The following is a 25,649-nucleotide window of genomic DNA, read 5'->3' on the forward strand; positions in this document are numbered from 1 at the left end:
GCAACAGCAGCAATAGATTATTGCAGAATGAATGTGTGTGAAGAATGAATAAATTAATGGGGAGAAAAGCTAATTTAATATTTGTTTTAATCTGTGAATTGCTGGACACCTATAAACAAAATGACAACATTAAATATCTTTGAACTTTTCCTCTTCAAATGAGCATTGAGAAAAACAGGAATAATCTGATTAAAACACTAATCTCTTAATTAATTAAGAAATTTTAATTAATTTATTTTAATTAATTTAATTAATTTAAATTTAATTAACCTTGAATCTCTTGAATTCCTTCCAAACAGTTAAATTTTTAAAAACATAAAATTTTTCTTATATTTAGTTCACCATCATGTTAGTATTTATAAACAATGTGCTACTTTGTTTTCTTTAAGGATACAAATTTGGGATGGCACAATTCAGTCAGAAGAATTGACAAATCCCATTAAAAGCTCCATAGGACCTTTCAGCAGTGGTAAACCATGAAAAGTAGAGGAAACTCAAAGAGGCGTTTAAGGAGATAGTGGAGCCCATCATGCTATCTTGTAGTGGACTCTAAAAGCATTTCTTCTTGATTCTAATGCAGGAGAGCTTACTATTTTTCCTGGTTCTCTAAGCCTGTTCATCAGAAATATTGCTTTTCTAGGTGGGCTTCCGTCTATGGAGTCACACAGAGTCGGACACGACTGAAGTGACTTAGCAGCAGCAGCAGCAGCAGCACACCTAAAATCAGATTCTACAGTTGGAATCCATTTCCTCCTGTTCAGTTCAGTTCAGTCACTCAGTAGTGTCCGATTCCTTGCGACCCCATGAACTGCAGTACTCCAGGCCTCCCTGTCCATCACCAACTCCCGGAGTTCACCCAAACCCATGTCCATTGTGTCAGTGATGCCATCTAACCATCTCATCCTCTGTCATCCCCTTCTACTCCTGCCCTCAATCTTTACCAGCATCAGGGTCTTTTCAAATGAATCAGCTCTCCGCATCAGGTGGCCAAAGTATTGGAGTTTCAGCTTCAACATCAGTCCCTCCAATGAACACCCAGGACTGATCTCCTTTAGGATGGACTGTTTGGATCTCCTTGCAGTCCAAGGAACTCTCAAGAGTCTTCTCCAACACCACAGTTCAAAAGCATCAATTCTTCTGCGCTCAGCTTTCTTTATAGTCCAACTCTCACATCCATACATGACTACTGGAAAAACCATAGCCTTGACTAGATGGACCTTTGTTGGCAACGTAATGTCTCTGCTTTTTAACATGCTGTCTAGGTTAGTCATAACTTTCCTTCCAAGGAGCAAGCATCTTTTAATTTCATGGCTGCAATCACCATTCGCAGTGATTTTAGCAAAAAGGTGCACACTAATTATTTATCTACACTTACAGAATAGATTTTTTTGTTTTGGATTGCTTGCTGTATCTTTTAGGCTGAATGGCTTTCAGAACCATTAAACTATTGAGTGTGCAGGGGATTCATGCTAACTGAATTAGTGAAGATTTGTGCCTTTTTCTTTGCTAAGAGATTCTGCTACCTGCCCAGATTACCTACTAGAAGAACAGATCTAGGTGGTCATATTTATATCAGGTAATTCAATTTCCTTGAACAAAGCTCTGTAGGCAATAATGAATATATGACCAAACCTGAGTCAGTAAGATTCCTTAGGAAAATAGGAGAAACATATTGGTAAGATATAAGAAATGCAGCAGCAGGATCATATAGAACTGGACACAGTGGCAAGTATGAGCAAAATACAGAGTGATAGAGGAAGCCAGTCTACAAAGAAAACCAGAAGTACAGAACAGATGGGTCAAGAGAAGCCAAAATGAGTGACTCTAGGGCCCTATTTGGAGAAGGCAATGGCAACCCACTCCAGCGTTCTTGCCTGGAGAATCCCAGGGATGGAGGAGCCTGGTAGGCTGCCATCTATGGGGTCGCACAGAATCGGACACGACTGAAGAGTCTTAGCGGCAGCAGCGGCAGGGCCCTATTACAGAGAAGCCTGGGGGAGTCCCTTTGTTATCTGGATATATTTCCATTTCAGTTGCTAGATATTCCCAATATTAACCTTAGAAGAAATTTTGGTTAGTGTATGAATGGATTTCTATTATTTGGAAGCAAACTACAGTTGATCTTTGAACAATAATACCGGGGTTAGGGACGCTGACTCATACACTGCTGAAAATTCACATATGACTTTAAAGCCAGCCCTCTAAATCCACAGTTCCACAACTGCAAATTCAACCAATCGTGGATTATGTGGTACTGAAGTACATATTTATTGAAAAAAAAAATCCACATATAAGTGGACCTGCACAGCTCAAGTCCATTGTTCAAAGGACAATTGTACATGTAAAACAGCAACTTTAACATAATTGTGACAAAGATTGATGTAATTACTGATTTTATATGTAAACTTATCTAGGCCACAATGCTCAGATATTTTTCTGGACATTATTGTGAATATTTCTGTTAGAGTGTATTTTGCTGAAATTAATATTTAAATCAGTGGTATCTGAGTAAAGCACATTGCCCCCCAAACTGTGGGTGGGCCTCATCTAATTTGTTGAAGGCCTGAATAGGACAAAAGACTGACCCTCCCCCAAACAGGACAGATTTTTCCAGATGACTGTCTTTGAACTTTATCTGCAACATCAGTTATTCTTGGTTCTACAGAAGACTGCATTTAGACTAAAAATGCAACTCTTTCCTGAGTCTCCAGAGTGCCAGTGTCCATCATCATATTTTGAACTTGCTAAGCCTCCACAATCATGTGAGCCAATTCCTTAGAATAAACTGTTTTACTTAAACACACACACACACAATTGATTCTGTTTCTTTGGAGAACCCTAATACAACCTAAAATACCTGGCGGCTCAGATGGTACAATAACCACAAAGTGCAATTAGTTGCACATGAATAGTATATATTCCCCTAAACCCAAATTATTAGAAAATACATCTTAAATTTTGTTCATTTGCACTGCACCATTTCTGTTTTATTAGACTGAAAGGAAGGAGCTCATATTAACTGAAAACTGGCTACAGGGTATGCCAACACCAAACATATTAATTTCTGAACATAAAGCAATATTTTTACTGAATTTATAATTAAAGGAAATTAAAATTCATAGAAATTTCCTGTTTTGTCAATGATCAATTTGAGAACATGCCATTTAATTGTTTTTGCTGTCAAGTACCCATATGATTTAATCGTTTGTCTTATCAATACACAACTCCATAATCTAGTTGGGTCTCAGATGAAGAGAGAATAAAGGTATTAATTTTTCCAGCTCCAAAAGAGGGATAATTGAGCTTTCTATACTTGTTTCACAGTGTTGCTATGAAGTTCAGTGCATTTAATGTAAAGCAAAGAACTTCATAAATTAAAAAGGACTTTTTAAATGTTAAGTTTTAGTATCGCTTCACTTTTAGTCTATGTATATTTCAATATAGTTTCTCAGTAAAGACATCTTTTAAAGAACTGAAGCATTCAGATTTTTAGAGATAGAATACAAATATTCCCCACAAACATTTACTAAATGTGACCTACATTATGAGATAGTAAGTATATCCCACACCACTCTCCAATGAGTATGAGATAACAATTATAATAACAAATAATTTACTCTCAGTTTTTTCAATGAAATGAAAGTTGCTCAGTCGTGTCTGACTCTTTGTGACCCCATGGACTATACAGTCCATGGAATTCTCCAGGCCAGAATACTAGAGTGTGTAGCCTTTCCCTTCTCCAGGGGATCTTCCCAACCCAGGGATAGAACCCAGGTCTCCCGCGTTGCGGGCAGATTCTTTACCAGATGAGCCACAAGGGAAGCCAGGAGCATACAACGGCTTTCTGTCATCATGAATTAATCCAAGAATATCAGAGCTATAAGGGAACTTAACAATCATCCCATATTTGAGTCCACAGGCAAGTACAATCTGCCCTCTATGTACGGCTGATGAGCCCAGAATAGCTTTTACATTTCAAACTGGTTGAAAAATAAAAATAATATTTCATGATATGTGATAATTACATGAAATTCAAATTTCAGTGTTAGTCTCTTCAGACCACTATAACAAAATACCACAGATTGGGTGGGTTATAAACAGTAGAAACTTATTGCTCACAGTTCTGGAGATTGGAAGCTCAAGATCAAGTTTCCACCATGGTCAAGAGAGGGCCCTCTTCTAGGGCAGACTTCTTTTTAGAAGGGGTAGGGAGCTCTCTGGAGCCTCTTCTACAAGGCACAAATACCATTCAAAAACATCCCTCCCTCATGACTTATGTACCACCTGAATGTTCAACCTACTAATACCATCACCTTTGGGGTCAGGATTTCAACATATGGATTTTCAACACATGAACACTCAGACCATAGAGCAGTGTTCCTAAATAAGTTTAACTGGATCACAAATACATTCATTTATTATGTATTGTGTGTGGCTACTTTCTCAAGCTACAATGGCAAAACTGAATAGTTGTGATAGACAGGGCAACTATATGACCCATCAAGCCACTTTTGCATCTAGCCTTTTATAGAAAAAGTTTGCCAATCCTTATCTACTCCAATCCTGTCTTTTTATATATGAGAAAACTAAAAGTTAAAACTATTTATTCCAGGTAACTCAGCTGGGATTAATAATTATTCAGAATTAGGGCTAAAATCTAGTATTTCTGTCCATTTGATCATACTCAATTTAATGACTGAGTTAATTTAATTTAATTAGCTTTAATTATATTCACTTTTAAATTAAATTGTGTCCCTCCTTGTGTTAATTACTAGATTTAGAATTTTTTATTGCTCACATGAACTAACATTATACAAAAAAATTCACCTTGATGAAGTAAAATATTTTTTCACTTATCCATTGAAATAAATTTTATACTGTATTATTCTTAAATAGTTCTAAGTAGAAGTTATTATACCATAATGGTGAAAATTAAATAGTTTGTTTAATACATCAATCAAATCACACATGTTCTGCTTGCAATACATAAAGCAGTAATATAGGGAAATTCACTTTCAGACAAATGGGTCACATTAAATTTTCTTATCTTACAAGAGATGATTGACAGCAAGTTGAGAAAATAATCATTTAGTCTTTCTAGATTTAGTGACTAGAACTTGACCAATTAATCTTCTAAATGTAAGCTAAATTTCAATTTTTGTAAAATTAAAAAGAAAGTGTATCTAAAGTTAATCCTCTTTACATCACTAGGAAATCTCTGTTAGGCTTCCAGTGAAATCAACAACCTACTCTCCATCCTTAAGAGGAAATGTTTAAAGCAGCCCTTCTTAACTGGGGATGACTTCTCCACCTCATCTCCCACCCCTGTGCCAAAGGATATTTAACTATGTCTGGAGACATTATTTTGCTCTCACAAAAGAATAAACTAGAACTTCTTTTTTTTTTTTAAACTAGAACTTCTATTTGATACCATCATGAGTTTGAGTGAACTCCGGGAGTTGGTGATGGACAGGGAGGCCTGGCGTGCTGTGATTCATGGGGCCGCAAAGAGTAGGACATGACTGAGCGACTGAACTGAACTGAACTGATCCATGATGTTGCTCTTGTTGTTTAGTCACTAAATCGTGTCGGACTCTTTTACAACTCCATGGACTATAGCTTGCCAGACTCCTATGTGCATGGGGTTTCCCAGGCAAGAATACTGGAATGGGTTGCTATTACCTTCTCAAGGGGATCTTCCCAACCCAGAGATCAAATGTGCGTCTCCTGCTTTGGCAGGCGGATTTTTTACCACTGAGCCACTTGGGAAGCCCCTATCTATGACACCTGATGATAGAATACTTCTATCCGTGATTCAGGATACAGTTAAATAACCTAATGCTAACAGAAAAATCTCAAGCCATATTTGCCTTTAAATAAAAATGACAAAATACTTCAACATAGTTGTGTCCACATAATTATATCTAGACATTAGCCAATGGCATTTTTAAAGGATAAAGCAAGAGTAGTCTGAGTTTAACAGTGTAGTTTTTCCTCTAATAGTACTTTCTCTAATTTACAGTGTAACCTAGCCAAAAACACTACTAAAGTTACATTAAGCAACATATTAAAGTCTCTCAATCACTAAATTAATTCCCTTTTCTCCAACAAAAGCAATAAATGAAGTAATTTCAATCTCTCACTTTCCCTTTCAGTAAATATTTTCAAAGCAGACATCTGGTTCTACCTACTTACAGTTTCTTCCTTAAGTAAATATTTTATTCTGCATATTTTATTGAGTACTAATCATTGGTTCAATTCCTTAACTAATCTTCCAATTTGGGAAATATATGAAATAAATCAACTCAAGCTCAAAGTATCCTTTAATTAGACAAAATGCCAAGACTTTATAATATCATTTGGTTCTTTTAAGTGGCTTCAGAGCACTGCATCAGAAGCATAGTTATCCATTCCCTCCAACACTTACCTATTCATTTAGCACCCCTAGCACTTGAGGGAAAGAATCCATGTACCAATGCAAGAGACAAAAGAGATGTAGGTTTGATCCATACTTTGGGAAGATCCCCGGGAGAAGAATCCCATGGACAGAGGAGCCTGACAGGCTACAGTCCACAGGGTCACAAAGAGTCAGACACAACTGAAGTGACTTAGCACATATGCCCTAGCACCCCAATTATCCTGTGCTGTCTGATAAATGATATAATGCATGAAATTGTCTAAGATATGGTTCCTAACTTTAAGAAGCTTTTCAGAATGAGGTGAAAGAGCTAATAATACTATAACCATCAAAGCAAAGACGGAAATACCCACTAACCTTTATGAGTATGAATAAAAGGAGACCCCAATCTGGATTTAGGAATTCAGGAAATTTTTTCTTAAACTCATCCAACTTAGTTGAGAATTAAAATATTGGTAGGGGTTAGGTAGGAGAAGACGTGGTTCAGATTTTCCAGGCAATGGAAATAGCTTGTGCAAAAATCCCAGCTAAAAGGAAATTCATGATTTGAGAAAGGGAAAAACAAAGTATAAAGGCAGAGAAGTAGATGGTGGACAGATCACACAGGGTCTTAAATACCAATTCAAGGAGATTAGGATTTTATTCTACAAGAAAAGGGGTACTATTAAAGAATGTCAAACATGGCAGTATCCTGGTCTTACGTGCATTTAAGGGAACCATTCTGGTAGCTGTGGAAAGGATCAATTTGAAGTAGACTGCTGTAGTATTTTGGGGCCAAGAAAAAGAAAGATTGGTTTTGGGAACTCAGAATAGACAGAAGGGGGTGGAACAGAGACATATTTATGAGAAAACATGGCAGAACTGAATGGTTGATTATATAAGGGGTGAAGGCAAACAAAGCAAAGGCATAAGCCTACGCTTTCCAGGTGGGCAAAGTGGTGAACGGGTGATGCTGGCAATTGGGAGAAATAGAAGAAAGGGAGCAGTTGTGAGGGAGCTTGCTTATTTCAGCAATGGCCAAATGATTAGAGGAGAAGTTAAACTTCCTTCTCTGCAGTATTTCTGCCTCCAAAATGTAAGTTAAAACAACTTGAAGTAAACAAGACAGAGGTTAACGTGTCATTTTTTCATCTAATCTAGGATATCATTTATTGACCACACATTCTGAGCACCTAAGTTAGCTTTCCTGCATGATCCCATAAGAAACAACTGTGAAAGTCATTCAGTGTTCTGGGAGCATCAGTTCAGTTCAGTCTCTCAGTCATGTCCGACTCTTTAATACCCCATGGAAGGAAGCACACCAGGCTACCCTGTCCATCACCAACTCCTGGAGCCTACTCAAACTCATGTCCATCGTGTCGAAGATGCCATCCAATCTTCTTATCCTCTGATGTCCCGATCCCCTCCTGCCTTCAATCTTTCCTAGCATTAGGGTCTTTTCCAGTGAGTCACCTCTTCACATCAGGTGGCCTAAGTATTTGAGTTTCAACTTCAGCATCAGTCATTCCAATGAATATTCAGAGTTGATTTCCTTTAGGATACACTGGTTGGATCTCCTTGGAATCCAAGGGAGTAACAAGAGTCTTCTCCAACACCACAGTTCAAAAGCATCATTCCTGGGTGCTCAGTTTTCTTTATAGTCCAACTCTCACATCCATAAATGACTACTGGAAAAACCATAGCTTTGACTAGACAGACCTTTGTTGGTAAAGTAATGTCTCTGCTTTTTAATATTCTGTCTAGGATGGTTACAGCTTTTCTTCCAAGGAGCAAGTGTCTTTTAATTTACTGATTGCAATCACCATCTCCAGTGATTTTGACGCTTCAAAAAATAAAGTCTCTCACTGTTTCCACTGTTTGTCCATCTATCTTCCATGAAGTGATGAGACCAGAGACCATGATCATAGTTTTCTGAAAGTTGAGTTTTAAGCCAACTTTTTCACCCTCTTCTTTCACTTTCATCAAGAGGTTCTTTAGTTCTTCTTTGCTTTCTGCCATAATGGTGATGTCACCTGTGTATCTGAGGTTATTGGTTTTTCTCCCAGTAATCTTGATTTCAGCTTGCGCTTCCTCCAGCCCACCATTTCGCATGATGTATTCTGCATATAAGTTAAATAAGCAGGGTGACAATATATCCTTGACGCACTCCTTTTACTATTTGGAACCAATCTGTTGTTCTATGTCCAGTTCTAACTGTTGCTTCTTGACCTGCATACAGATTTCTCAGGAGGCAGGACAGGTGGTCTGGTATTCCCATCTCTTTCAGAATTTTCCACAGTATGCTGCGATCCACACACTATGTCAAAGGCTTTGACATAGTCAATAAAGCAAAAGTAGATGCTTTTCTGTAACTCTCTTGCTTTTTCGATGATACAGTGAATGTTAGCAATCTGCTCTCCAATTCCTCTGCCTTTTCTAAAACCAGCTTGAACATCTGGAAGTTCATAGTTCAGGCACTGTTGAAGCCTGGCTTGAGAATTTTAGTATTACTTTGCTAGCATGTGAGACAAGTGCAATTGTGCAGTAGTTTGAACATTCTTTGGCATTGCCTTTCTTTGGAACTGGAATGAAAACTGATCTTTTCCAGTTCAGTGGCCACTGCTGAGTTTTCCAGATTTGCTGACGTATTGAGTGCAGCACTTTCACAGCATCATCTTTTAGGATTTAAAAAAGGTCAACTGGAATTCCACCCCCTCCACTAGTTTTGTTTGTAGTGATGCTTCCTAAGGCCCACTTGACTTTGTATTTCAGGATGTTTGGCTCTAGGTGAGTGATCACACCATCATGGTTATTTGGGTTATGAAGATCTTTTTTGTAAGTTCTTCTGTGTATTCTTGCCACCTCTTCTTAATATCTTCTGCTTCTGTTAGGTCCATACCATTTCAGTCGTTTATTGTGCCCATCTTTGCATGAAATGTTCCCTTGGTATCTCTAATTTTCTTGAAGAGATCTCTAGTTTTTTCCATTCTATTGTTTCACTCTATTTCTTTGCATTGATTGCTGAGGAAGGCTTTCCTACCTCTTCTTGCTATTCTTTGGAACTCTGAATTCAGATGGGTATATCTTTTCTTTTCTCCTTTGCCTTTAGCTTCGCTTCTTTTCTCAGCTGTTTGTAAGGCCACCTTGACAATCATTTTGCCTTTTTGCATTTCTTTTTCTTGGGGATGGTCTTAACTACTGCCTCCTGTATGATGTCATGAACCTCCATCCATAGTTCTTCAGGCACTCTGTCAGTCAGATCTAATCCCTTGAATCTATTTCTTACTTCCACTGCATAAATGTTAGGGATTTGACTTAGGTCATACCTGAATGGTCTAGTGGCTTTCCCCACTTTCTTCAATTTAAGTCTGAATTTGGCAATAAGGAGTTCATGATCTGAGCCACAGTCAGCTCCCAGTCTTGATTTTTGCTGACTATATAGAGCTTCTCCATTGTTAACTGCAAAGAATATAATCAATCTTATTTCAGTATTGACCATCTGGTGATATCCATGTGTAGAGTCTTCTCTTGCACTGTTGGAAGAGGGTGTTTGCCATGACCAGTGCCATTCTCTTGGCAAAACTCTGTTAGCCTTTGACCTGCTTCATTTTGTGCTCCAAGGCCAAATTTGCCTGTTACTCCAGGTAGCTCTTGACTTCCTACTTTTGCATTCCAGTCCCCTATAATGAACAGGCCATCTTTTTGGGGTGTTAGCATGGGGACTAGAAATATGTGGAAATATTATGAGTCTGTATAAGTTTATAGAGAGATAGTGGGTACTCAAATTTTAACAATAAAAAACTAGATACTGAGGTATGGTCATGCCAGAGGCATAATTTTAATGAGCCAACATCTGTTTATTGAAGTGTCACACTTCAGAAGAGAGATTCTCAACTGTTACAGTGCATAGAGTTCATCTGGGTTGTGTGTTAAAATGCAGATTCTCAAGGTCCTCCCATGGGTTTAAACTAATAGGTTTGGATTGAGTTCTGTGAAACTGATTCTGTACTATGTAGTCCTGGACCACACTTTGAGAAACACTCCTTTAAGAGCTGATTTGGTGGATAAATCTCCTTCCAAGGAAGACAATTTAATATATAAAATGTTGTTGTCAATAGATTTTTAAACAACAGAATCAATTCCTTTCTTCTTTCATCTATCTGTCTATCCATCTATTTATCTATCATGTATTTGTCTATCACCTATCATCTATCTATCACCTATTGGTCTTTATAGTAAACCCAGAAATTCTTTAATTACTTGGGAGAAAAAAAGCAAAAGTTACCAGTGCTATCTCTAAACTGCAAATTCCTATATATATGCCTCTGAAAATGGAAGTAGGGAAGAGCAACTGGCTAGAACAAAATCCCCAAATGCTTTTAACAAAATTTTATGTGAGATAAAAGTAAATACTAGTATCTCCCTCTTAGAGATTTTGTTATACCTGCCCCACCTCACCCAAGCAATTATAGCACTGTATCTTTCTCACATGTTCAGGAGCCAAGAAAATCTGGTTCAGCTCAATTTCCCACATTTATAATTTAATATCAGACATCATTTTTAAAAATTCAAGTGTAAAATTAATTTGAACTTTTAATGTATTTTTTAAGATGAAATCCCTATATGTTCTCTTCCTCCCCTACCCTGTCCAGAATCTCTTCCTTAGTTTTTGAAGGATGTGGGGTGGAATAGACAGTGGCACTGGTGGGGGTCTCTGCTAATGTAGGCATCATTATGGCTGCTCTAGCCTTGGTCCCCAAGTGAACAGACCACAGATCAGTTGGTACTATAACATACCATTGGAATATAAAGGACATGCACTTGAAGGACCACTGCAATTCCAAGAAGCATCATCAGTTCAGTCACTCAGTTGTGTCCAACTTTTGTGACCCCATGAACCACAGCACGCCAGGGCTGCCTGTCCATCAAAAACTGCTGGAGTCTACCCAAACCCATGTCCATTGAGTCGGTGATGCCATCCAACCATCTCATCCTCTGTTGTCCCCTTCTCCTCCTGCCCTCAATCTTTCCCAGCATCAGGATCTTTTCAAATGAGTCAGCTCTTCGCATCAGATGGCCAAAGTATTGGAGTTTCAGCTTCAACATCAGTCCTTCCAAAGAACACCCAGTATTGCTCTCCTTTATGAAGGACTGGTTGGATCTCCTTGCAGTCCAAGGGACTCTCAACAGTCTTCTCCAGCACCACATTCCAAAAGCATCAATTCTTTTGCGCTCAGCTTTCTTTATAGTCCAACTCACATCCATACATGACTACTGGGAAAACCATAGCCTTGACTAGACGGACCTTTGTTGACAAAGTAATGTCTCTGCTTTTTAATATGCTGTCTAGGTTAGTCATAACTTTCCTTCCAAGGAGTAAGCGTCTTTTAATTTCCTGGCTGCAATCACCATCTGCAGTGATTTTGGAGCCCCCCAAAATAAAGTCAGCCACTGTTTCCCCATCTATTTGCCATGAAGTGATGGGACCGGATGCCATGATCTTAGTTTTCTGAATGTTGAGCTTTAAGCCAACTTTTTCACTCTCCTCTTTCACTTTCATCAAGAGGTTCTTCAGTTCTTCTTCACTTTCTGCCATAAGGGTGGTGTGATCTTCACGTCTGAGGTTCTTGATATTTCTCCCGGCAATCTTGATTCCAGCCTGTGCTTCCTCCAGCCCAGCGTTTCTCATGATGTACTCTGCATATAAGTTAAATAAGCAGGGTGACATATACAGACTTGACGTACTCCTTTCCCAATTTGGAACCAGTCTGTTGTTCCATGTTCAGTTCTAACTGTTGCTTCCTGACCTGCATATAGGTTTCTCAAGAGGCAGGTCAGGTGGTCTGGTATTCCCATCTCTTGAAGAATTTTCCACAGTTTATTGTGATCCACACAGTCAAAGGCTTTGGCATAGTCAATAAAGCAGAAGTAGACGTTTTTCTGGAACTCTCTTGGCTTTTCGATGATCCAGAGCATGTTGGCAATTTGATAGCTGGTTCCTCTGCCTTTTCTAAAACCAGCTTGAATATCTGGAAGTTAACTGTTCACATATTGCTGAAGCCTGGCTTGGAGAATTTTGAAAATCTGGTTCAGCTCAATTTCCCACACAATTGTGCGGTAGTTTGAGCATTCTTTGGCATTGCCTTTCTTTGGGATTGGAATGAAAACAGACCTTTTCCAGTCCTGTGGCCACTGCTGAGTTTTCCAAATTTGCTGACATATTGAGTGCAGCACTTTTACAGCATCATCTTTAGGATTTGAAATAGCTCAACTGAATTCCATCCCCTCTACTGGCTTTGTTTGTAGTGATGCTTCCTAAGGCCCACTTGACTTCACATTCCAGGATGTCTGGCTCCAGGTGAGTGATCACACCATCATGATTATCTTGGTCGTAAAGATCTTTTTTGTACAGTTTCTGTGTATTCTTGCCACCGCTTCTTAATATCTTCTGCTTCCATACCATTTCATAGGGAAGTTTAAAGGGGCATATGCAGGATGTTCCAGAATCTTGATGATGGACACTATCTTTGGGTGCTCTGGTTCACAATCATATCTCTAGATAAATTCAACCTAATTTTTTTGAATTTTTTAGAAATAAATCTATGATTAAACGTTTTGAAAACTTGTGAATTGTTTCTGAAAAACCTTTTGCTCCTACTGTTAACTAACACATAATCTGTTCTGCCCAGATGCCAGCAAAAGAGAGAAGGCATTTAATTGAGTTTCCCTCTAGCTTTGTTGAATCTAAGGCAGTTTTTCCTCAATGTGTGGTCCTTCTAAGAGCTGTTCATATCAGAATCACTAGGAGAGCTTGTTAAAATGCAAACTTCTGGACCCACCACCTACCTACTGAGTCAGCATCCTCAGGGGTGAGCTTGAATATTTGCTTTGCTCATAAGCTCCCCAAGTGATTCTTAAGCTTTCTTAGGATTTCACGTATCATTCACATATACTTTCACTCATTTATTCTTCAATAAACATTTACTGAATACGTTTTATGAGCTACTTTTTCACGTTAGCTAATGGAAAGGGAGATAGTTGTCTGCAGATGAACTTGGAGTCAGTTGAGGTTATACCAACAGACTTAGATGGGGTGGGGAGAATTTGAAGCCACTGCTGAAAAGGCAGTGTTCATATTCCTCCCTTCACAGGAAATCATCTGCAGGGAAAGCAGAATCATTGCCCTTGAGACATACTTTGTCCCATTTTACTGACTCCACAAGTTACCCCAAAGCCAGATGGCCCTAGGCTTGGACAACCCAGCTATATCCTCCCCCATTCTACAGTGACCACACAGTTTCATTCCTTACCCCACAACACTGGGTATCAGAAGGCAGAGCTCTCCAGAGAGACAGGAGGGTTTCTTGGTGCCTCAGGAATTTCCCTCAGGATGCCCAAGGAACATTTCACAAAAACGCAAATCACATGGTCACTGTTCAGCAGCCTGAGTTGAAGCCACCACTTGAAATGCACCACACAGATTTTGTCTTTCCTGGGTTTTAGTTTGGGTACATCTTTTATTTTTTTCTTAAAGGGAATCTGAGCCTGGCATGCTGAGATGGAAAGATGGAGGTTTATTAGCAGCCCTTAAAATTTTGCCTAACCACACACTGTGTTTTCCTAAAAGCAATTTATTCTTAGGCTTCCCATCTTTAAGGCACTTAGTGGAATTGGTCCATAATCAGTTCCCTGATCTCACTCACCACCATTCACAAACATGTTTAGATATAACAGGTGTACGCTTCCTCTCTTCCCGTGGCAACTCAACTGCTACTCACCGACATGTGGTTCAGGAGTGTCTGGTCCTAGCTAAACAAAAGCTCTGGTTTATTAATATTATTCTACCTGCCATGTAAAGACACAGAATTTTAGATGTGAAAAGGAGTCCTTAAAAGTAACAAATTTAAAGTAAATCGAAATGAATCTCAACATAATTGTCTTCTAAGAGTTTGAGAATAGCAAAGGGAAGTCAGTTTCTGCTATGTCTGGCATCAACTGTAGAAAAAAGACCCAACTCATTTTGTCATCAGGATCTTGCTATGCTTCAGGGGCAATATAATGGACACTGGTTACCATGACATGAAATTATAGGAGGAGAAAACACTTTGTACTTGGGCAGAATTTGGGATCTCGTAGCCTAACTTGATCACTGTTCTTTCTATTATTTCTCTTGTGTTATACCCAGTTCACTTTCACTAATCCCTCTTTTGATAATAAAAAGAGAGAAAGGAGTGGGGAAATGAATTAAAACTCTGAGATTTTTAACTGGATTTCAAAAAATGGGAGTTTACTAGACATTGTTTATAAGAGCAAAGAAAAAACCATCTTAGAAAACTTTAAGAGATATTACTGATTATATATTATTTACATCAAAGAGTTCTGCTATCAGTGGGAGTCATCCCATCAATGACATGAAATTACATTCCTTACTTTTGTCTCAGTCCCATTAGAATCAGTAAGTGGCATACCCTTTCTAGCTCACCAAAGAATCACCGAGTTCTGTCCTTCCTTCTCAGGATCTTTATTCTCAGACACTGGAACCACCATCACCATCACCAGACAGCAAAGTAAGATATCTGAAGAAATTCTAAATTCTTCCTTCTACCACAACTAATTGATTTAACAAGGCCCTATTTATTTTACCTCCATTACTTTTGCATTAGTCCTGCTGTTGTTATTGTTCAGTCGCTAGACACTAAAGAATCTGTCTGCAATCCAACAGACCCAGGTTCCAACCCTGGGTCAGGAAGATCCTCTGGAGAAGGGAATGGCTACCCACTCCAGTATTTTTGCCTGGAGAATTCCACTGACAGAAGAGCCTGGCAGGCTATAGTCCATGGGGTTGCAAAGAGTTGGACATGACTGAGAGACTAAATGTACTACCCCTGGTCCTTATCAACTCTTCAGACCTCTAATTTAATCTCTCAGCTTCCAGTCTCACAATACTCCCATGCATTCTAGACACTACCGTCAAAGCAATCTATTTAACAGCTGAATCTAGCAATCACTTTGCTGCTAAAATCCCTTTAATGGCCCTCCCTAGTTTTCAGTATCATTGTCAACTGCCTTGGTTTAGTGGGCAAGGCCCTCTATGATCTAAACTCTGCCGACTCTTCTAGTCCTCCTTCCATTTTAATATCCAATCCAGTTTAATTACTTTTAGCCTCAATAGACTATGTTTTTCCATGCCCACAGAGCATGGCAGCCTTTCCACAGGGAATCATAACATCAAATCTAAGTCAAGATCTAAATTCTTTATTTTAAAGAGAAGGACACCAAGTTACAGAGAGGTTAAGTAACTTTCCCAAGGTCACACAGGTGGTTAGGAACACGAAGGAATTAGGACTCATTTTTTAGACCTAACTGTCCAAAGTATAATTTCTTTAATCTCTTTCTGACATTGCTCTAGTGGCAGTCACACTCTTTGTTTGAAAACCCTAAAATGATGCAGATTATTTGGTCTTCATCAAGAAATTGGCTTGAATGTATTTATCTAAATTCTGTTACAAGTACACAGCTTCCCTTTCCCCCAAGGTAACCTATTTTTCAAAGGCCCCCTTCACTATATCTACCAAGATTTCAATGCAGAAAAAGCTGTCTGCTCTAACATTAATATTCAAATTAAACAGAAGTAACCAAAATAAAATCTCCCAAAGAAAATAATAGCAGAGACAGACCTTAAAATGAATATAAAATATGCTAAGAATATTCTATCACTGAAATAAATTTGACTTTCTGTGATTAATAGTAAGATAAATCTTGAAACACATCAAAATGAGGCAAATGACAACTGAAGAGAAACAGTTTGGAAAGGGTCCCATTTGAAATGTATCCGTTTGAAAACAGCCTCTGATTTTTGGCTATCATCATCGTGTGCCTGTCCAAAAACTCATTTTCAAATGATATTCCCAAATGCAATCTCGAATTCAAAATGTAAGTTGGTTGGCATGTTCAAAATTTTCTCTGAGATGGACAAAATAACAATACAAGATGTTTTCAGAAGGAATAATAACTATATTCCAACACTCATTGGGTTTAATTCGTGCTTCAGATGCTGGCCTTTCCCTTCTAATTCTTTAGTATCTTGTTTCTATTAAGAAATGGGAAATACAAGAAACAGGATTATGAAGCCATTTCTAAACATTAGTGTGGTACTGAAGCAAGTTAGCAAAGAAATGCATTTTCCAGGAAAGGACGGGGAGGAAATTAGCTCACACCCAGTCTTGTCAGAAATGGTGACTGATCTGGGTTTAGTCCAATCTAATCATGCCATCATGTCCTAAACTGCATTTATGGCTATGTCAGGACATTGGAAAGGGCATATTGCATCAGAAAAAGGCTTGGAAGAGGAATGAAAATTACCTGTTGAATAGGAGAATTGGGGTTATTAGCTTACAATTTCAATAGACTCCAGAGAATCCATCCATTATATTAACATGGCAGTGTGAGGGAGACAGAATAAGAGACTGGGGGGGGGGGGGGAGGGGGAGGGAAGGAATAAGCAGAAAGCGAGGAAAGAACAGTACAATTATTGCTATTAAACATTTAATTTATAGACTAAATTAGGAAGAACACTGACCAAAAGATGCAAATGATTACTCTGGAACTTCCATTTTACCTGAAATATAAAAGCAGGGCAAGAACACACAGAGATTAACATAATAAAGACAAGACAGCAACAATCTGGAGCGGGAAAATTACACAGCATTCATATCCAGAATGCTGATAATACAATAACTCATATTAAAAAACAGTGTTTATTTCTTTCTAAGTATTGCTGAAAGAATTTTGTAGTACTTTTCTTCGAGTTTGAAATGTGTTCAATATCGGAAGTCTTCTAGGACATACAATCTTTCAAAAATACAGATGTCATTTGAAAGGAAAGTTCTCTACTAAAACAAATCCTATCTTTCAGATATTGAGAGAATTTGAAGGGCAGTCATTAATGCACCTTTTAGATGAATATAATTTGTTATAAAACACCATGTTCACAAAGGATGGTAAGACTGAGATGTATGCCACCCATGGTATTGGTGTAGTATTGACAGTGTTGCTGATATATAGCATGAATGGTACTCACAGTTAAAAAAGATGAGAGCTCTTCTAAAAATAAGTAATCTACCTCAAAAGAATACTTCTCTGCTGATGTTATGACAAGCAAATAATAAACATCATTTTCCATTTAAAAATTAGAGTATTAATGAATAATATATTGAAGGTAGTATACACATACCTGTTTAAAAGTCATTATATAAGTTAAAAAACATTACTTCAGGGAAAAGCCAATGAATGATTTAAATGAAAAATATTTCTTATTGCAAATGGAATAGCTGAAGTCGATTTTTTTCAGTCACAGTTAGGTTTGCCAAAATACTGTTCCCCGCAGACCCTAGATTCAAGAGTAATTCTGGAGGAAAATTTACATTTGTTCGTTAGTCCTGGGCCTCATTCTTTTTCATGCCCTATCACGCATGTTGTTCCAACATAGCAAAAGCCCTTATGTCCAAGGAAGCTTCTCTTCTACTCCCAAACCTCCTTTTCCTCCAAAAGACTCTTTCAAGGAAGCAAACCACCACCATAACAAAATGATGGGTGTTTGAACAGGATGTGGGTGTAACCTTTGGGAAAGTTAATCAGTTTGTGTTTAACAGGATAAAGGAAACTCAGACAGGGTTAATGCATGCATGCGCAGTCTCTAAATCATGTCTGACTCTTTGCAACCCTATGGACTGTAGCCCTCCAGGCTCCTCTGTCCACGGGATTCTCCAAGCAAGAATACTGGAGTGACACTGGGTTAATACTCCAATGCAAGAAGCCACTTAGCTGTACAGAACTAACTGTCCACATCAAACCTGACCCAACCAGAACACAGATTCAGAAAGAAAAATGTTGTAAGTGTAATTTTTTCAGTGATCATTAATTTCAGTATCATATTAATATAGAAAGGAGGATTAAGAACTTCATCTTGCCTTTTAAACTTCACCTGGATGTGGGAGGGACATCCAGAGATATACTTTTTTCCCAAAAAAGTACTACCACATTCTCTTTTCTGATGGGGAAATAATTGTTTTCTGCACCTTTAAATTTTTACTTGTATTTCCTTCCCTACATGGCAGATGGTAAAGATGAATTATCTTGAAGTTGTGGGGACTTTCTCAGTGTTTTTAATATATTTGCTTCTAGAAAGAGAAATGCTCCAGACACCAGGTAGCATCCTAGCTGAGGTATAGTACTATTTCTTTTGTGTAACTCAGAGCTAGCGAGAAAGCTAGAAGCACACACTCAGTATATATTTAACAATACTTTCCCACCGACTTCACTTAAGATACTAAAATTATCATGCCTTAAAAAAAAAAAGTATGCCAAAAAAGTCACAATCTGATAAGGTTTGTTCTTTGTCTTTACCTGAGAGACCACCTAAGGACACAGGGCTTTTAAAATAATAAGGAGAATCCTTTGTTCTCTCAGGTTCCATTTAAATGGAAACTGGGTCGAAGGGCTTCCCCAGGGAGGAAAAAAATCCAGGAGTCAAACACACAGGAGTAAAAGATTTCACTCCCACTACTGTTCCCACCCTCCCAAAGAAGTTAATTAATTCTATTTCAGGGCTGTTTGGGGGTGGGGAGCACTCAGGCAGCCCATTCTCTGCAACCATAATCTCATTCTCAAATGTGGCTGAGACCATCCTCCCTCCCTGACACCATGGGGTGAGGTGAGTTGAGAACCTCTCAATAGCCATGGGCAACACAGCCAGCACTGCAGGCATCTGTACTCCCCAAAAGGTGTGTCCCAGCCCAAGTGCGAAGTTGGGTATTCAGACCTGAAAGCACAATGAGAGCCGTTCAAAGCAGCAAGTTACAGTACCTTAAGAAGTCTGACAGATGGGAGAAAGGCTGCGTGGCACAGCTTCCGGATGGTCCAGTTCAGGGGTCGAGGAGCATCAGTTTGATTCATGACCCCTTCCAAATTCCACCAGGAAAACCAGAAACCGCAAACCTGAGCAATGCCTAGAAAACAAACGGTCCTCCACGGCCCTGGCATCCCATGGTCATCTCCACACCTGCGAATTCCATCAGGGCAGAGGCTTCCTGCAACTTGGGAGACTAGTCAAGTGGCCGTTGCTTGAGCCCCTGACCTTCTTAAGAAAGCCACCTCCCCTCTCCCTGCAGCCGTGCTCATGCATACCAAATGTGGCTGAATGGAGGCACACTGCCTGCTGCTTCGGGGAGGAGATGCATGGTTTTGAAGGAGAGGGACAGCCTGCACGGAACAGCCTGTGGTCGGAGTCAGAGCAGCCTGCTCGGAATGCGCGCTCCCTCTCCTGCTCTCCTCCCAGTAAACGCAGGTCAGGCATTGGGGGAAAACCCGGGCCATTTGCTCTGCTCACTTGGTTTGGGGGGGAGCCAGGAAGAGAGCAAAAGGGAACATCAATAAAGCCAGAACAGGGAACTTGCACTTTCTTATACAAAGCATCTTTGAGGGCTGGAAACTGGCACAGGGGGAGGGGCTAGGACACAGAAGGAGAAGGGATGCCTCGGAATGATAAGATAAACACTTCACTTTTGATTTATGTGACATCATAAATTGAGAGCTATTGTAAAACGGATCTGCAATAAAAAGAATCTTTGTCGTGTTCTGGGGTTTTTATTAACTATGATTGACGGTCCTCACCCTGATATACACATGATATAGATGACAGGAGGTAGATAGTAAAGAGAAAAGCAAACTAACACACACAGCAGAAGCGGTGAGTTATTCCTTTCACAGAAAGCAGTGTAAACTAACGTTATGTTTGGCTTACCATTTAGAAATGGCAGTTTCTAATTTGGGGGTTATCCTCTCCTGAAAAGCCACCTGATACTCTATCTGCAACAAAAGTTTAACCCTTAAGGTGCCACATGGAATGCTTTCTATAAAAGATGGAGTTTCCTGAATTGGGGAATACCCAACCCTATTATTGCCTAAGGACGGCTTTAAGATAGAGTTGCTGCGTTGGCATGAACAGTCTTTAGGGTGCCTATGTTGAGAAAGAATAAGGCAACTTTTCAATTTGAAAGCACAAATTAAATAATTTCACTTAGAACAGTGAAGTTCCAGTGCCTGGGAAGAGGAAGAAGTCACAGCCCACTGAGACTACCCCATCCCCAGGAATCAGACCTTAGTGAGTACAACCGGCTTAGTGAGACTGCCGACTACCCAGGAGAACTCCCACATCCTTAGAGCATTTCTGCCTTAAACTTATTTTCCCTCTTTATGTCCCTCCCTATGATTGTACTGATTTTCAGTTTTGAATTAACTAGAAGAGAATGGTAAATCCCAGCTCCATGACTATTACGTATTCTGAAGCAGAATTGGAGATGTGAGAGCAGATGTGATAACACAGGGACTCTGCTGTAATTCAGAATTTGGAGCAACATGGGTCCTCCCTGGAGTGTAATAAATACCTGACACATTGCATTACAATCGTATTTCCCTCACAATGATCCTGTGTTACAGATCTAAGGATACTATTGTAGAAAATCTAGTCTACTGGCAGAATCCAGACCACTGACTTGCCTTTTGGAATAAAATTCATGCATCTGATTACATTCTATTAACCGATATCATTTTAATAGACTCCCCACACACACACACAAACACATAGTTGGTTCATTATCTGTCATCATTCTATTTCCAGCAAAGGTTAAAGGCAGCTTAAAACATTAACATCTGACCTATCTGTGTCTGGCATTGCGCTAGGCACTCTAAATGCATTATGCATTCCTATCAACAATAACCCTATTTAGTACATGCTAAATGTGGATTTAGTCATATCCACATTTCATAGATTGAGCAATTGAGATCCTAGGAAATTAGTAATGAGTAGCTAAGAATTGAGGCTTCCCTGGTAGCTCAGATGGTAAAGAATCTTCCAGCAATGCAGGAGACCCGGGTTTGGTCTCCTGGGAATTAACATAACTAATAAAACCAGGATTTGATTGAAACTAGTCTACAAGACTATAAAGACAAGCTTTCTCTTCTCTCCTACATAGTTAAGGCAGCCACAGCAATTAAGCCACTGCCTCAACTTTCTGGTGATTTAACCTTACATAAGAGTTGACTAAAAGATCATGAAGAAGAAATGCTGAGCATTTGTTTCAGATCTTTGGTTTGAGGTTGATGTAGTAAAAAAGTAAACCATGAATTCTGGAATCAGGCTGCATGGTTTGAATTCTAATTCTGACCCCTATGCCTTGAGTTTCCCTGATGGCTTGATGATAAAGAATCCACCTGCAATGCAGGAGATGTGGTTTCCATCCTTGGGTTGAGAAGATCCCCTGGGGAAGGAAATGGTAACCCACTCCAGTATTCTTACCTGGGAAATCCCAAAGACAGAGGAGCCTGGAGGACTACAGACCATGGGGTAGCAAAAGAGTCGGTCACACCTTAGTGACTAAACAACTCTGTGCCTTAGTCTTCATCTGTAAGATGGAGATAAAAATGAAACCACACACACACAAGGCTGTGAAGACTAAGAGAGCTAAGATATCAATGAATCATTTTGAACAGTGCCTGGTGTATTCTGAGTCCCTTATACTACGATTTATCACCTAGGCAGCAAGTACTGATGCTACTTTTGCCTGTTGGTGATTTCCTTAAGTCTACACAAGTATATATACTTCCAGTACTAGGTAATGAATCAAGCAAGGCATATTAAACCTGACAACTTCTTCTGAGTTACCATGAGTTTAGTTAAGAGGGTAAAGAGAAAGGTGGGAGACTACTAGGGCAGTATGGATTTCCTCATGCTATACTGCAGAGAGATATTCTCAGATTATAAGATGGAGCCTTTGCTTAGGCTACAAAGCACCAGCCTCCCTAAGATATTAGATGCTATTAAGAGGTTGGTTCCCTTGCAGCTCTATAAAAATGTTGAAACACTGCAGCTGACTCTCCCCTGCCCCCCACTGTTCCTCACTGTTAAGGACCCCAGAAAAAATGACAGCACCAAAAACACACAGCCTTTGATCCTCCTAGCCCCTTTAATTTTTACTGAATAACTTTGGTCAAAAAGAATAGTTCGGAGCTCTGCAGAATGGAGGAGGAGGATTCACAGCCCTCTCTAATGGAAATTAGAGGAGTGAGCACAGAACCTCCAGAGACTTGGAGACTACAGTGCAAAGATCAAAGAAAAATAATAGTGCATGAGAGAAGGTTTTCTCCCATTGTTGGAATAGTTTGGGCCAAAATCGTTTGCTATCACAACATCTAAAGCAGAGTTTTCAGGATCCCAACCTGCTACAGGAAATGGTATTTTCACATGGAATGGTATCTTTCTGGGTTTTAGAGAGGAGTCTAATGAGGAAAGAGCAGAGAGGAGCAAGCCCAGCCCCAGACGTCTGCATTTCATAAATCCAAAATGCTTGTTTTACCGGTTTTATGAACGTGGATGTTTAGAAATCTATAGAATAAATTCCAACAGACTTAGAAGCCTGACATGACCACATGAGTTTTCAGTATCCTCCAAAATAGCAAACACAGCACATCAAATTTCTGCACTCCAAAGCCTGCCTTTCAAAAAACTAATTTTCTTCCATGCTACGTAAGCCCACTTCCCACTGATCATCTTTGTGTTTTATTTCCTGTCTTAATGATGCTAAATTTAAGAATCATGATAAGATTTGAACTGTCTCAATGCTGCTAATGAGCCACAGTACAGACAGGCTGCCTGACTTCCTTTTGAAAACACATTCCCTCTCTTTAAAAAAAATTATGGCACCCTCCACCTAGCATTGTGCCACTGTGCACACTGTCTTCCCTTATATTTCTTGGATATACAATGGGCTGACTCATGAAAACCTAAGAAAACAGAAAGGAAATGATACGGTATCCTGGTAGTTCCAAACTGCCACCTGAAATGTGTTTTCAAAAAAATATGCTCCAATGTAATTTTTCACAATGTTGTTAAAACACTGAAATTCACTGGTATCTGGAAATTAACAGAACAGATATTTCAAGGCTCTCACAGTGAATGCAGTGTACCTAGTTCAAGAGGACGATACACAAACATCCCACGGAAATAGCAGAAACCAGTCCAAGGGTAATAAACCTTTGTGAGTTAAATTCATTTGCCCCAATAATTTGTAACTTCAATATCAGAACCCTGTTTGTTGTATTTGATAATTCATCACTTTTATCAGAAAAACATTTGTGTTGTAAACTCTGGCAATTTAACATTTTTGTCAGAAAAACATACTTTTCCTCCTTCTTCTCTAAGTGTTAGTCGCTCAGTCGTGTCTGACTCTTAGCGACCCCATGGACTGTAGCCCACCAGGCTCCTCTGTCCATGGAATTCTCCAGGCAAGAATACTGGAATGGGTGGCCATTCCCTTCTCCGGGATATCTTCCTGACCCATGAATGGAACCGGGTCTCCTGCATTGCAGGCAGATTCTTTACCATCCAAGCCACCAAAGCAGCCCTGGCTTTCTTCTCTTCCAGTTCAGTTCAGTTCAGTCGCTCAGTTGTGTCCGACTCTTTGCGACCCCATGAACCACAGCACGCCAGGCCTCCCTGTCCATCACCAACTCCCGGAGTTCACACAAACTCATGTCCGTCGAGTCGGTGATGCCATCCAGCCATCTCATTCTCTGCCGTCCCCGTCTCCTCCTATCCCCAATCCCTCCTAGCATCAGACTCTCTTCCAGTGAGTCAACTTGTCGCATGAGGTGGCCAAAGTATTGGAGTTTCAGCTTCTCTTTAACCACACTCAATTATTAAAAATTTTATATCCTTCAACAATATTTTCTAAGGTATTAAATCTCCTTATAGATTCCACCGATAAAGAACAGTTCTTAACTTAGCTTCAAATATGTTTTCCAAATAGATTACATAATGTTTTCCTACACTTCAGGTGCTTTTCCCCTTGTGGCATCTTTTATAGATAATAGATTCTAACATGCATTAAAATCTGTTAAAATACATGACTCTCTCACTTAAGCAGCTTAAACAACTTTCATGCTGTGTAAAATTAAAAGATCTCAAAATTAGAATAGTTATCTACTCCATGTCTCCTTGGTTCCCTGAATGCTAGCCTGCCTCTGCACACAGTGGCAGGTAGTGGGTGAGTTTCTAAGGTCGCCCATTCCAAGGGTGGACAGCTCTAGTTGAGAAAAAGTTCTTCCTACAACCAAGATAAAATGTATCTCCCTGGAACTTTCCAGTCAAGTTTCTCTTCCAGAGAATATTCTCCAAAAGATAGGCAACAAGCTTGACTCAAATCTCCTTTTAACCATACTGGACATCTTGGACCTTTAATCCTTCTTCACATGATGGATTACCATTATGTAAAAACTGTCTTCAGAGTTATAGTCAATATTATGTTATAGAATGAAGTCTAATAGAATGAAGTCTAATCCTCTTATGTCCCTGGAATTACTTCTCATAACAGTCCTGTAGGGAGCTTTGAGGGGAAACTCACTAATAATTTAGTTCTTTAAAAATTTTTCTTCATGAATTAATTAGTTTACTGAGCATACAGTTTAAGTAACAGCTGACTCTCTCTCGCTAAATGAATTGTGCCATATAGAACCTCTGTTACAAAGTGACCTCCATTGTAACTGAAGCCTGAAATGCATGTTATCGCCTCTTTTTTTGCCCCTGACTCATAATGAAGGTAGTGATAAGCTACAGGTAATGGGAAGCTGCGTTATCTAGAAATGGGCATGGATTTGTCAGTGTTTCCCTCTCCCTGTTTTTATTTGCTAGCTTTGAAGCCAGATTTAACGCAAACTCAAGTCTCACCTCCTATAGCTATGTAGCCCTCGGTTAGTTACCTCCCACAGTCTTAGTTTCCATCTTGTAAAATGGAGTCTACAACAGCTTTCATCTCAAGGTTTTTGTGAAGATTAAAAGCAACTGGCACAATAGGCTTACAGAGTAAACACATAAGTGTCATTATGATGAATGAGGATGATCTTCTCTCTCCCACTGACACCACTGGCACGGTGGTTAAGAGCACAGGCCACATAGTCACGCGCATGGATTTGAACTCTACCGTTTCAGGTAGCTTTGGGGAGCTTCTTAACCTGACTATGCTTCAGTTTTTCCATCGGCAACTTGGGGATAATGATACATACTACCTACACCAAAAGAATATTGCGAAGTTAATTAGCTAATATGTGCAGAACCCTCAAAAGTGGAACCAGCACATAGTAAAAACTCAAAAATATTAGTAATTGATTATTAACAATATAAAGTCATATCTACTGTCTT

The 25,649-nt window shown here is 39.3% G+C and overlaps 1 protein-coding gene across 7 annotated transcripts in view; it reads right to left on the reverse strand.

The window, feature by feature from the left end:
• The window catches only part of TRPM3 (transient receptor potential cation channel subfamily M member 3), a 974,199-nt gene that overhangs the window by 606,587 nt on the left and 341,963 nt on the right, over positions 1 to 25,649 (reverse strand). For 5 of the 7 annotated variants that reach the window (XM_088837936.1, XM_088837935.1, XM_088837933.1 and 2 more), the window contains exon 1: positions 19,262 to 19,438. The exons of the other annotated variants lie outside the window; for them this stretch is intronic. In XM_088837936.1, coding sequence (XP_088694062.1) covers positions 19,262 to 19,438 — 177 coding nt within the window. Of the gene's footprint in view, positions 1 to 19,261; positions 19,439 to 25,649 lie in introns of those variants that run through there. 7 annotated transcript variants of the gene reach the window in all.

Source organism: Moschus berezovskii, chromosome 7 (genome assembly GCF_049115385.1).
Source record: "Moschus berezovskii isolate FMDL1 chromosome 7, NW_MosBer_1.0, whole genome shotgun sequence".
Lineage (NCBI taxonomy): Eukaryota > Metazoa > Chordata > Mammalia > Artiodactyla > Moschidae > Moschus > Moschus berezovskii.